General features: G+C 44.0%; 1 protein-coding gene across 1 annotated transcript in view; it reads right to left on the bottom strand.

Moving 5' to 3' along the window:
- Positions 1-13264, bottom strand: part of prkdc (protein kinase, DNA-activated, catalytic subunit) — a gene marked incomplete at its 5' end in the record, with an annotated part of 71567 nt that overhangs the window by 49883 nt on the left and 8420 nt on the right. The window contains 10 exons of the mRNA XM_080543236.1: positions 485-644; positions 1326-1445; positions 1542-1628; positions 2774-2933; positions 3291-3403; positions 3965-4114; positions 4322-4465; positions 4555-4604; positions 11910-12078; positions 13069-13233. Coding sequence (XP_080399362.1) covers positions 485-644; positions 1326-1445; positions 1542-1628; positions 2774-2933; positions 3291-3403; positions 3965-4114; positions 4322-4465; positions 4555-4604; positions 11910-12078; positions 13069-13233 — 1318 coding nt within the window. The remainder of the gene's footprint in view (positions 1-484; positions 645-1325; positions 1446-1541; positions 1629-2773; positions 2934-3290; positions 3404-3964; positions 4115-4321; positions 4466-4554; positions 4605-11909; positions 12079-13068; positions 13234-13264) is intronic.

Raw genomic sequence — 13264 nt, 5'->3', positions numbered from 1 at the left:
ACAAAGTTGTTTGTAAGTAAACCAAAGACAAAAGGGTACAAGAATAATGGCATGAAAAAAGTAGATTTTATGTTTTACGTCTGCAAATGCAATTATCACGTTATCGAGCTGACCTCAACACTGCACGTACACTGCCTATAGAAAGTCTACACACCCTTTCAAAATGTGTAACTTTTGCTGAGCCTGGAACCTAAATATACAAAATCTGGATTTTTTTTCTTCTCAAAGACCTACAGAGCCTACCAGACACTTGAACACTGAAAGAACAATAATAAAAAATAATTGATAACAAATTGATAACAAATTAATTGCACCACAACATAACTATTAGGCTGAGTAATTGGCCGTCAAGTTGACAAAAAAATAAAAATAAATAGAACTCTAGAGGAAACGCCCTTCTTCAGTTGTATAGTATACAAACAGGTTATGTTGTAATTTCCTTCATTCATCAACATAGAGAGGATAAAGGGCTGGGTTACTGCACCGTTTATGGAGGTAGTTTTCAGGTATCCATCAAGATGGGGCAGAATCTCTCTGTAGAAGGGCTTCATGGTGTCTGGTGGAATATGTGCTGCCCACGCCTCCAAAGCGTCCAGTGCTGCATTGGCCAGAGGAGTGTGGCTCAAGCCTAGCTTCAGAGCCGCCTAGGGTTTACAGTTCACATGTAACACCATGCCAAACATTTTCCTCAAATCTCTCCACAGTGTGCAAAATGCACTTGATCCAAAATTATCAAAACGCAATACAATCTGTAACATACAACTTAATGAATATCCAACATAATGATCAATAAGGCATCAATTCAATCGATTGCAGATAAAGGCAAACTGCGCCATGTGTTCACGCAAAAATGACCCAATTTAAAGCCACTGTCCACAAGTGGAAATTGGCTGGCCTATTTGTTTACACCAAAAAGGTGTGGTGTTGCGGCTTCAGTTTTGCCAAGATTAAGATAGTACAGAAGATTAAGCAGAAGTCAAATCATAGTACGGTTTGAGGTTACATGGACCATCTGCACCTCCTCTGGGACTGCGATGGAGCAAGGAAGACGCATACTGCAATAGGCTGCCGTTTCCCAACAACTTAGCTAAAAACCTAAACATTTCAGGGTTCACTTTTTCTTAGACAATTCCATGTTTTATACATTGTAATGCAATTTAAACTTTTAAAAGTGACCTTAAATGGGATTAGCTTTTATCTCCATTTGATTGGATTGGGGAGTAACACTCAGAAACACAATTTATAGTAGTGAAACTGTACCAAATTAAACCCTCCTGCTAAAACTATATACCAAACAAACTCAGGAGAGGCACAGCGCTACCCACCTCGAGTGCAGGGACGTATGCCTTGATGTCAAGGGCAACAATGTCATGATGAAGAGAGAGGACAAACATCAAGCAGGATGCCAGCAGTTCATCTTTGTACTGCTTCATTCGCACAGACACCTAAAAAGAGACCATACATTATATTGATTGTCAGAGACAATGTTGGTGTTTATTGGTGTTCATTGTCTGTGTAAGCATTTTAAGGCAGTAAAATACCTCTTTTCCAAACTTTGAGAAAAGTGCAAAGCTAGCACTCTTTACAGGTTCGGTCTCACTGGATTTGAAGCTTTTGGGCCCAACTCCCTTAAAGAAGAGAGAGTGTGTTACATCATACCTGCTCTGTAGTTTGTAACCCTGCGTTTTAGTATAAGTTATTATTATTAATTCAAGTGCCCTGTTTTGTATGTTATCATTACATATTTTGTATATAAAGCTTATTCCACCATTTGCCTCTCTACAGTAGTTTAATTGAATGCTCTGTGCATGCGTGCAAGTGTGTGTGACTGTGCGTGTTTATGTGGTTTATGTAATGTGGTCAGCCCATGCAGCAACACAAAAACATTAACATTCTAAATAGATTGGATGCCCAAATTAATCCAAAAATATTTTGTAATTGCCATTGTACCCTGCATTATACAATGGGGACTGATAGGGCTAGTTTCTAAACTAGTTTTGTTAAAAAATAAATTAAAAAAAGTGCTATTGATCAATAATGCCCATGAGGCTATATGGATGCCATGGAATTACATGTGTTGTCATGTAAACTCTTTATTATGCTTTTGGTTGAAATCTCAATAGTCATAATCTCTCTGTATGGCTCTGGGCATGTGGTGTCTCCTACATTGGTAAGCTCTGCCCACAGCTCTGACCACTATGAACAACAACAGGGCTGCAGAACATGATTAACCTCCATGGCTATAATGAGAAGTAAGCCAATTCATGAAATGAGAGTTGCATAACACTTGGGAGAAAGCTAGTGTGAATTTCAGTATTCGGTTGTTAAGTCGTGACGTGTTTCCGGGTCCAACGTTGTCTGAGGCGCTCTCTTCGAAATGCCGCAGTAATAATAATAATTCATTATATTTATATAGCGCTTTTCCGAGGCTCAAAGACGCTGACAATATGGGAAAACTGGAAAGTGCTGTGTCCCTTGTTGTATGAATAGATCACAGTCTAAAAAACGATTAAACTGTCATTCTACTGCTTTAGTACACTGATACTCTAGTGCAGGGAATTTTTGGTTTGGAACCGGAAATTGCTAAACGTCACGCGTTGGCATTCTGTACCTTTAAATTGAACTTCACAATGAGGCTTGATTAAAATAACTAGGTGGATTATTCAGAAAACATGACATCATTTGGAATTTCTTGCTGAAGTTGATATATGGCAAATATGAAAACATCAACAAAAAAATATACATGCATTGAAAATTATAAAACTCAGCTTACCTGAAAGTACTTGATTTTCTTGGCTACTTCCATGGAGACAGTGAGTAGTTTGTAAAAGCCACTGACAAGTGGAGATCTTATGGACTGAAGGATTATCTCATGGCTCAAGGGGTACACCCACTGCCTAAAATACTCCATGTGACTTTTCAGCAGCAACTCACTGCAATTACAAAAAGACAAAATGATTCGTCCCTGGAGCAATGCAGATCAAATCTAATCAAACCTTAATTCGAACAAAAAAGCAAAAGCACTGTAAGATCACTGTAAGGGGCATACAGTTACTGTGTGTAACAGGCATCTGCGTAAGCTGGCACAAAACAGTACAGCTTCCTCGCTCACAAGCTCACACAACCCTCGATCTTGTGTCCTCTGCACACCCAACTGCCCTCCAGAAACACCGAATGTTAACCAGCTATGCCGCCAAAAAGCTATGAATTGGATGGCATGAGGGTGACACCAGTTATTTCTCTGGTTATGCTGAAACAAGGACACATAATATAGTGGACTTCTACTGTACCTGCTGAAATCCACCAGGTTGATGAAGGCAGTGAAGTCCTTAGGTTTGTTAGGCAAGAGGTGGGCTGTCGGATCAGAGGAGGGAAAGGCCAGACCACTGACATCATCCTCTCCCTGAGAGACATGACACACACATGACACACACACGACACACACAGCTCACCAATGCCAGTTTTGATACATGAACGGTCCTCAGGTGTCCTTGGCACACATTTCTATCGTTTAGCCTGAAACTTCGGTACCATCACAGACAGTTGTTTTATATGATCTTTAGTTTAACACTGCCATGCTTAAAGCTTTTCCTTTTGCAGTCTTTTTTACAGATAACTTACAATACTACAAACAAAATGTATGATTCTAATCAATGACCAATCATTTGTTCCTATTATTTCAAAGACATTAATTTGGTGATCCTCACACATGGTTCTGGAGAGCCGCATTGCTGCAGGCTTTTGTCCCAGCTCAGCAGTGACACACCAGATTCAGGTCATGTAGGTTTTGAAGTTAGTTGATTAGTTCTATCAGGTGTGACAGCACTAGGCTGGGACAAAAACCTGCAGCTGCAGCTACACTGCGGCTTTCCTGGACCAGTATTGTAGGACTACTACAAGTCATAGTTATACAAACATATTTACTTAAGCATCACTTCTCAGAAATCATCATGAGAGATCTCACCCCCTCCTCCATGTTGACCTTCTGCACTGAGAGGTCAAGTTTCTCTGTGATCTTCAGGATGGATTTCACCAGTTCATCATAGAGGAGACGGCTCAAGGATGCCAGAGTAGCGTTTTGGGTTTCAAAGGCCCCATCTAGGAATCTAGAGTCCTATAGCAGTGGACAATGTGAACAATTGATGAAATAATAGTATATCAATGTTCACATAAAGCAATAGCAATTTGAAGAACCGATGACAGGAGATCCTCTCACAATCGAAAACCAATGTACATAACAAACAGCCACAGTGTTATGTCACGTTCAGAAACACAGCAATCACTGTGCTAAAAGACCTAGCCAACAAACACAGGGGCATACCTTTAACTGATCACAGTTTAAGAGACCCTTGAAAAGATCGAGGTAGTCGCGAGAAGATGGAACCCTCCACTTCCCAGTGCGGACTTGAGTGGGCTCTGCAGAATCCTGGCCAGTCCTGGTGACACTCTGAGCATTGCCCTCATCCTAGGGGAGCAGATGTTATTCAGTGCTTCTAAAATGACAAAGGAAGGATGTTCCACCGCTTTAACATTTCTAGGGGGAAATAATCTCACCTCAGGAAGAAGAACTGGCTTTGAACAGACACGGACCAAACCCTGGTGCACTGAGAGGAAAGGCAAAGAAAAATAACCATTATTGCCCAGTTTAAAATGTGATCAATGGGTAAGAATAATAATTCATTCATTCATTCATTACTAAGAGAAAATTCTGAAATTTCAATATCAGATTAATTCGGTATAGTACTGCATGTTTTATGCATATACAAATGAAACACAAATTTGTGACGGCGGCTGGTGAAAGGGGGAACAAGTTGTGTTCAGATATATTAAGTCACCACCCACAAATGAGCTTACATTTTCTGTTCCAATTTATTTAAAATTTTCAGAATAAAAGTCGAACATTTCGGTCGGTTGCCGACTTGTTCTCCCAAAAACTAGCTGCCGTCACATTTTGTCTCCCACATAGGGATGGGAATCGTGAACCGTTTCCAGTTGAGAACCAGTTCCAAATTGTTTGATTCATCGGAATCGTATGCCCCAGAGGTTATCGATTCCTCTTATCGATGCCGGCATGTTGTGCGCATGCTCTGACAGTTGCGCATTGCAAAAACTTGTGAGTCAAACTCTGAATCTTTCAACAAGGAGTCATGGCGGAGTCGAGGAAGAAACAGTAGAAAGTGTGGCTTCATTTCACAAAGAAAAATTACAACATTGCTACTTGTAACATCTGTAAAATTACCATTTTAAGTATGGGTGGAAACACCAGCAATATGTTAAAACAGCTTTCGATGCAACATGGGCTAAAATTACAGGAATGCCATGTTTTTGACACAGCTTCCCAAGCGAGCAACATGTCTGTTACTGAGGGTAAATATCCTATGCTAATAATCAGTGGCGGCTGGTGGTGATACTGAGTGGGAGGGCTAATAAATCCATTAGGCCTAGGGTCTATACCAGGGGTCGGCAACCCGCGGCTCTTTTGCCCATCTTCAGTGGCTCCCTGTGGCTTTGACCACAAATGGAAATTAACAACGATTATTTATTTTTTAAGTTGCCGCGTCTCTCTCCTTGAACTACAACTCCCTGCTTACGCTGTAATGTTGTACGAGGGCCAATAGGATTCGGATATGTTGGCACATGACTAGTATTATACATTCTGTCACCATATTGTTTGCACGTGTCGTCGCGGCATAAGGGGAACGCTCACCTGGCGGGCAAAACAAAACTTTCTTCCGCTGCCTGCCAGCTATTTTATCAGGTTTTTACCAAGTAATTAGTTGTTTGACAAAATGCTGGATAGTTGCTGTGCAATCGGGTGCACTAACCGACGAGGAGACGACCCTGGGTTGGGCTTCTACAGAATTCCGTCAGAAAAAGAACCCAGAGAGGAGAAGATTGTGGATTTGTGCTATTAGACGTGTCAAAGATAAGCTCAAGTAAATACTGATTATTTTAATGATTTACTTAGCCACTTTACTCTATTATACTGAGCCAATTACCACTATTGCACTATTGTCATTGTTCATATTGTATTCCACCCCTGTAAATTGTACCGCACATTTCAAATCTTTTATCTAGTATTTTTTGTATATACCGGTAGTTATTTTTTAATCTTGTGTCTGTACATATATTGGATTGACTGTACATATAATCCATGTCTGTACATATATTGGATTGATAATAAAGCTGACTTTGACTTTGACTAGCCTAGTTATTCTATTTGTAGTCATTATCTTTGCATAATCGTTCTGACATGGTTTGTTTTTGTGGACGCTACCAGCTTGGAGTTGGTTGTGTAGGTCCTTTAGCTAGCTTTATTGACCATTAGTCCTTTAGCTAGCATTATTGACCATCCAGATCGAACAAACAGATAACTGTCTGTACTTCTGTACGCTTTCATCCTGGCGGCAGTGTGAGGGGAAAGATTCTCCACCAGATATATGTAAACATCACCGAACTGCAGCTCTGGCAGCGACCAGCTGTTTTTACTGATTGAAATACTGCGGCGGGTGCTCTATATGCAGGGGTGCACATAACTTTTTGGGGCCAGTGCTCAGAGGAGCACCTAGGGATGCCGCTTGGTGCTCCCCGAGCTCGCGAGTCACGACCCGTCCCACAGGATGGATGAAAAAGGGATACATGCAAAACGACATTTATTCATAAATAAAGATGAATGAACAGGATTCTTAATAGGACTGGTTGTTAAAATCCCTAAATATTCAGCACAACAATTGAGTGGAGTTGGAGATGTCCTCTTGGGTGGAGTGGAATTTGGCAATGATCACGTGGTGCCACCAGTACGACACATCTTCAGTTGTGGTCCCCGACCTCATTGGGTGTTTCGGCCAGTTATCACAAGACACCCTCTGCCGAGGTTGGCCCACCACAGGCTGATCAGGCCTGGGTGTGTGTCGCACGGTGGCACCACGTGGTCATTTGGGAGCCCATGTTGGGTCCCTACGTTTCAGCCATAGCCAGTGACTGCTCCGTTCTGCTGCAGTGGACAGTTCTCTGATCCCTACTGCCCTCAGGAGCCTTGTGGTGGAGCTGGCTACAAAGCCTCTGCAGCCCACCTCCACTGGCCACACCTTCACGTTCCAGCCCCGCCCCTCTGCTTCGACTGCTAAGTTGGCATACCGCAGCCTCTTCCGTTCGAATGCCTCATCGATGGCCTCCTCCCATGGGACCGTCAGTTCTACGATGAAGACACGCCGGCAGGACTTGGACCAGAGGACTAGGTCTGGGCGCAGGTTGGTCGCTGCAATTTCGGGTGGGAAGGTGAGCCTCTGGCTGAGGTCTACCCGCATTTCCCAATCCCGGGCTGTGTTCAGTGGGCCTGAGTCTGGAGGTGATGGCTTGGTCCGCTGTTTCTCCCCTTCCCGGATGAAGGTTGTTTTCCGTGGAAAGGTAGTCTGGGCATTGAGAGGCATGGCGTTGGTGGTTACCCTCTTGTGCTCAAGTTCGGCAGCCAAGCACTTTAGCACTTGGTTGTGGCGCCAGGTGTATCTTCCTTGAGTTAGACTGGTCTTGCAACCCACCAAGATGTGTTTGAGGGTTGCTGGGGCTGCACACTGGAGACAGGCTGGGTCCTCTCCATACCAGAGATGTAGGTTGGTAGGAGAGGGCAGGACATCATATGTGGCTCTGATGATGAAACTTAGCCTATTAGACTCCATGCTCCACAGCTCGTTCCACGTGATTTTCCTCCTCTCCACGCTCTCCCACTTCATCCAGCGGCCTTGCTGGGCTTGGGAGACTGCCTTGGCGCACCTGGCTGCTTCCTCCTGGTGGCGCACCTCCTCAACCACCATCTTCCGCCGTTCGGTTGGAGTAGCCTTTTGCCATGTGGGTGTTGTTGTTTCCAAGCCAAGGCCCCCTCTGCCATGTTGGACATGCCCCACTATATCCCGGTGTCTGAGGGCGGTCTTTGCCACCGCAACTGCTGCAGATGGCTTCCATTTCCTCCCCGTTGCTAGGATTGGAGCAGCACCTCTGACGAATGGATCCCGGGATTCTGTTAGAGTCATTTCCAGCCTTGATTTGGCACATTTGTACTCCTCCACCAGGCTTGAGATTGGTAGGGAGAGGGCTCCGTTGCCATACAGGCCTATGCTGCTAAGGCCTCTCGGCAGTCCAAGCCACTTCCTCACTTGTGCATTCACCAGTCTCTCCAGCCGGTTGGCATGGGATAGTGTGACCTCGTAGATGGAAATTGGCCACATGAGACGGGGCAGCAGTCCAAACTGAAAGCACCACAGCTTCAGCTTCCCAGGGAGAGCAGTGTTGTTGATCTGCTTGAGGCCACTGATTGTATCCTGCTTGAGTTGTTCCACCTGCTTCGAGTCTTTGAGTTCTGCGCTATACCAGCGGCCAAGGCTTTTGATGGGCTTCTCCAGAACTGTTGGTATTGGCTCGTTGTTGACGTGGAACCTCTCATTGGCGAGCTTGCCTTTGACAATGGAGATACTGCGGGACTTACTGGGTTTAATCTCCATTCGTGCCCATTTGATGTTTCCCTGGAGTTTATCCAGCAGGCGTTTGGTGCATGCGTTTGTTGTTGTTATTGTCGTCATGTCATCCATGTACGCCCTGATTGGTGGAAGACGCAGCCCGCTCTTCAACCGTTCCCCTCCAACAACCCATCGGGATGCTCGAATAATGAGCTCCATTGCCATGGTAAACGCCAGTGGAGAGATGGTGCAGCCCGCCATTATGCCTATCTCGAGGTGCTGCCAAGCAGTTGTACTGGCTTGTGCTGTAACACAGAACTGGAGGTCCTGGAAGTAGGCTTTGACCAGCCTTGTGATGCCCTCTGGGACTTGGAAGAAGTTGAACGCTGTCCACAAAATCTCATGAGGCACTGACCCGAAGGCATTGGCAAGATCTAAGAAAACCACATGCAGGTCTTTCTTCTCCTTCTTGGCCGTTTGTATCTGGTGCCAGATGACATTTGTGTGTTCCAGGCATCCTGAGAATCCACTTATCCCTGCCTTCTGCACTGAGGTGTCGACAAAGTTGTTCTTCTGCAAGAATACTGAGAGCCTCTGGGCCACAACACTGAAGAAAATCTTTCCTTCCACATTCAGTAGACTGATCTGGCGGAACTGGTCGATGGTTGAGGAATTCTTCTCTTTGGGAATCAGGATCCCTCCTGCCCTTCGCCATGCCTTTGGTATGATTCCCTTTTCCCATGCCACTTTCATTAGCTTCCAGAGGTACTTCAAGACGCCTGGACTGTTCTTATATAGCCTGTATGGAACGCCGTTGGGCCCAGGGGCTGAGGCTGTTCTTGCCCGTTTTACTGTGCTCTCAACTTCGCTCCATGTAGGGGGCCTTGTTTCCATCTGGTGCTCAGGTGGTTGGATTGGTGGCATGTCATCCGGAATGCTGGCTGGCACATGCCTCTGGTTGTCAGAGTAGGTCTTCCTCAGGTGCTCCTCTAGTTCCCTTATGGGTACTTTGAGGGTCCCTGTTTTCTCCTTGACAAAGAGGTCTTTGACGAACTTGTAGGGATCTCTGTAGAAGGCAGTCCTCGTTCGCTCTTTCTTCTTGTGTTGCTTTCTCAAGCATTCTGCTCTTCGCAGTGTTGCAAGACGCTGCTTGATGTCGGCCTGTAGTGCCTCAAGTCCTTTCCTTTCCACTTCTGTGGCCTTCTTCCACTGTTTTCTCAGGCACCTTCTTTCTTTCACAAGTCTTTCAATCTCTTGTTGTCTCCTGGACTTGAGATGGGCTGATGGTTCCTTCTGTGTCCCATGGTTCTTACTTTTCACCCCAAATCTCTCTGCTCCATAGCTGTAAATGATCTCTCCAATCTTGTCCAGTTTTCTTTCCACGCCCCCTTTCAGACCTTCTAGAAGATGGACAAGGTCTGTGTCTGTGTTTTCCCACTCCTTTTTCTGGCAGGCTTTAGGCCACAAGATTTGAGGCTTTCGTCCATTCATCTTCCTCTCTACTGCTGTCTGTGGCTGGATAGGCTCTGGACTCATGTCCATTGATGGATCTGTGCTTGGTTGAGCTTCGTCTGGGGTTCTGATACCCTGTGGACTGTGGTGAATATCCTGCCACTGGGCTTCACTCGACTGATTTGCCCTACCTCTGAGGAAGTAGCGGTCAATGCGAGGCACCTCGCTAAGCTCTCTTAGGCACTTTTTCCTGCCCTGGTGGATCTTGAGACCCTTCTCTGATGTTATCTTTTTCCAGCCACAGATGCAGCTTTGTAGCTTGTGTCCTGCCAGTGTTGTTACTCCGTCAACTACCGTGCTGATCATTTGCTTCGTTGTCATTTCCGTTCCAGGGTCTGTTACCGTGTGATCCGCCGATGAGTCATCTTCCGCCCCCGCTCTCGCAGACTCTAGGGGTGTTTTTCCTTTTGCAACAAATGATTGTGTGCAAAACAAAAGAAACAAATGCAAAATCAAATGACTGCTCTTTAAGCATGAAAGTCTGTCAGACTCCTTTAAACACAATGAAATCAACTGATCTCTTTAAGCACTGCTCTGTTCTGTAAACACTGAAATCAACTTTTCAACAAAAAGTTACAGCCTAAGCATTTATTTATACTACAAGCTTAATCGTCATCATCACTGCTCTCTTGACTGCTGTAAATTATCACTGTCCTCAATTTCAACCATGGTAGAGGATGTTTTTTTTGTGATCAAATATTTTTTTTTTTGGTGCGCAAAAGCGCCCTCATGCGGCTGATCTGCCGCGCAGCATGCATTTTGGCGACGCATGCGCACTGGCGCACCAGTTATGTGCACCCCTGTCTATATGGATCGCAAGTGTCCAAAATGTGTAGTTTGTTCACATATCTTAGTTTTTCTTCTTTTGAGAGGTGATCTAAATAATCGTTGCTTGAAACAGGTGGGAAGATGACAGGTCAGTGTTGCAGTTCTACGGAGTTTCCACTATGTTTTGGCCGCCAGGGCTCTGTGCCAGTCACGTGACTGCAAACTATGAATTGGTGATACAATCATCCAACCTATGTATATTGTAGGCTAGTCTGCGCTATTTAGTTTTGTTATGTTTCTGTGCGTACTATGAAATCGAATCCTGCCGGCGCCACTGGCCTTCATTATAAGGCTTATATAAGGCTTTTAAAAAATGTGCGGCTCCAGACAGATTCGTTTTTTGGTCCAATATGGCTCTTTCAACATTCAAGGTTGCCGACCCCTGGTCTATACCAAGGGTGGGCAATTAATTTTCACAATGGGCCACATGAGAAACCGGGACTATTGTGGAGGGCCGGACCAGTAGGCTGAACTTAATTCTGCTCAATATTACTTTTATCGCTTTATAATGAATGAATGGTCTTTATTGTCATAGTACAGGTACCAAACAACGAAATTTAGGAGGATAAAAAGCAGTAAATGATATGGTTTTGACTAGCTGCTACTGGTAAGAATACATGTTATGATAAGGCTATGAAAATGTGGAGTAGGTCAAATATAGAAGAGCAAGAGAACTCATTTAAACACAGGGAAGTAAATGCAGCTATAGTTTTGACCTTTTGCAACATCAGTTTGTGCCTATTATTTATTAACATTACATACATACAACATTACGAGTCACAGTGTAGTATTTCTACCTTCTGAAATGATGGCTAGGACTGGTGATATCAAGCGAAAGGTTCTTTATATACAAATCTGCTGACATACACAAACTGCTGACAAAATGTCAACTTATATCTTATTTTTTTACTTTTATTCAGAACTTTTTTTCCTGACTTTTATTCTGAAACTCTTTTTTTTCTGACTTTTATTCAGAAATAAAAAATCAGACTTTTATTCTGAAACTTTTTTTCCGGACTTTTATTCAGATTTTCTTTTTTTCTGACTTTTATTCTGAATTTCTTTTTTTTTCTGACTTTTATTCTGAAGAAGAAGATTCCGCAAGTCATTTCAACTTACCAACAGAACTGATAAAACTCCAGAACACCGGACCCTTGGATGCCATGGCAACAAGCACCTTGACGATGGAGCGGATGCAGGTGGGCTGCATTTTCGGGCTGTACTGAGGGAAGCTGTCAATCTGGACCACCAGGAGGCGCTCTAGGACAGGTGTGTATACCTCAGGGATCTATTGACACACAAACAGAATGTGCTTCAGAGACACAAGCCTCACATTTAGCTATGCTATTCACACAGCTGACGAAGCAGGTGGCATTAACTACCGTGGTAGTTAAACATGTTCTTCTTTAGGCTCTATACTTCTACTACTAAAAGTTCAGATTTTAATCAAACAATAAAGGTTAAACTATGAGGGTTCACCATTTACAAATGACCACAATTTGTATACATAGTCTCCCCATGTATACAAATTATAAATATAATTTATCATTATGTTGCTGTTTCCTCATGGTGGAGAGCTCCTCATGGTGGAGAGTGTATTCAAATTTGATGCTTCAAAAATCCCTGAAATCCCAGCCTCCATTTGACATACCGCCTCATATCCTCCCTAATCATTGATAGAATCCTTGGCATTGGTCAAATTCACCCGATGCAACTGCCTCCTATCAACTGCCACCATTGAACACAGTTCTATAGGTTTCTATTCGGTTGTTAAGTCGTGACGTGTTTCCGGGTCCAACGTTGGCTGAGGCGCTCTCTTCGAAATGCCTCAGTAATAATAATAATTCATTATTATTATTTATATAGCGCTTTTCCGAGGCTCAAAGACGCTGACAATATGGGGAAGACAGGGAAGGTGCTGTGTCCCTTGTTGTATGAATAGATCCGAGTCTAAAAAACGATTGAACTGTCATTCTACCGCTGTAGTACACGAGTACTCTGGTGCTGGGAATTTCTGGTTTGGACCCGGAAATTGCTAAACGTCACGTTTGACGTCAGACTTAACAACCGAATCAGCTGGTGGAAATGTATGTTCACACTGTCTATTGTGATGTTTTATGGATAACATAACCACCCAATCAAACATCCTCAGCACTCTACTTCCCTCTTGTGGTCACACTGTGGCAGCGCATCATTTGTCATTGCAGAGGACAAATGTTGGGGCGGCAAGTTGCACATTCTAAAGGAGAAACCACTGTGTAACCAGTGCCACGGTTACCTTGTCCAGGTGAATGAGGACACTGCCAATGGAATCCAGGAAGCTGGGCAGCTGATAGACGTTCTCTTCCTCCCTGTCAGACTCAGTAAGGTACATCTGTTTGCAGCGCTGGATCAGCTCTGTGTACATCAAGTCCACATCTTGAGGGCAAACAACTTTACATGGCTGAAAAGGAAATGCCAATAATGATGAACAT

This window comes from Nansenia antarctica (genome assembly GCF_963989245.1).
Source record: "Nansenia antarctica genome assembly, chromosome: 12".
Lineage (NCBI taxonomy): Eukaryota > Metazoa > Chordata > Actinopteri > Argentiniformes > Microstomatidae > Nansenia > Nansenia antarctica.
Note: the sequence above shows the minus strand (reverse complement) of the source record. Positions and strands in the feature narration are given on the sequence as shown.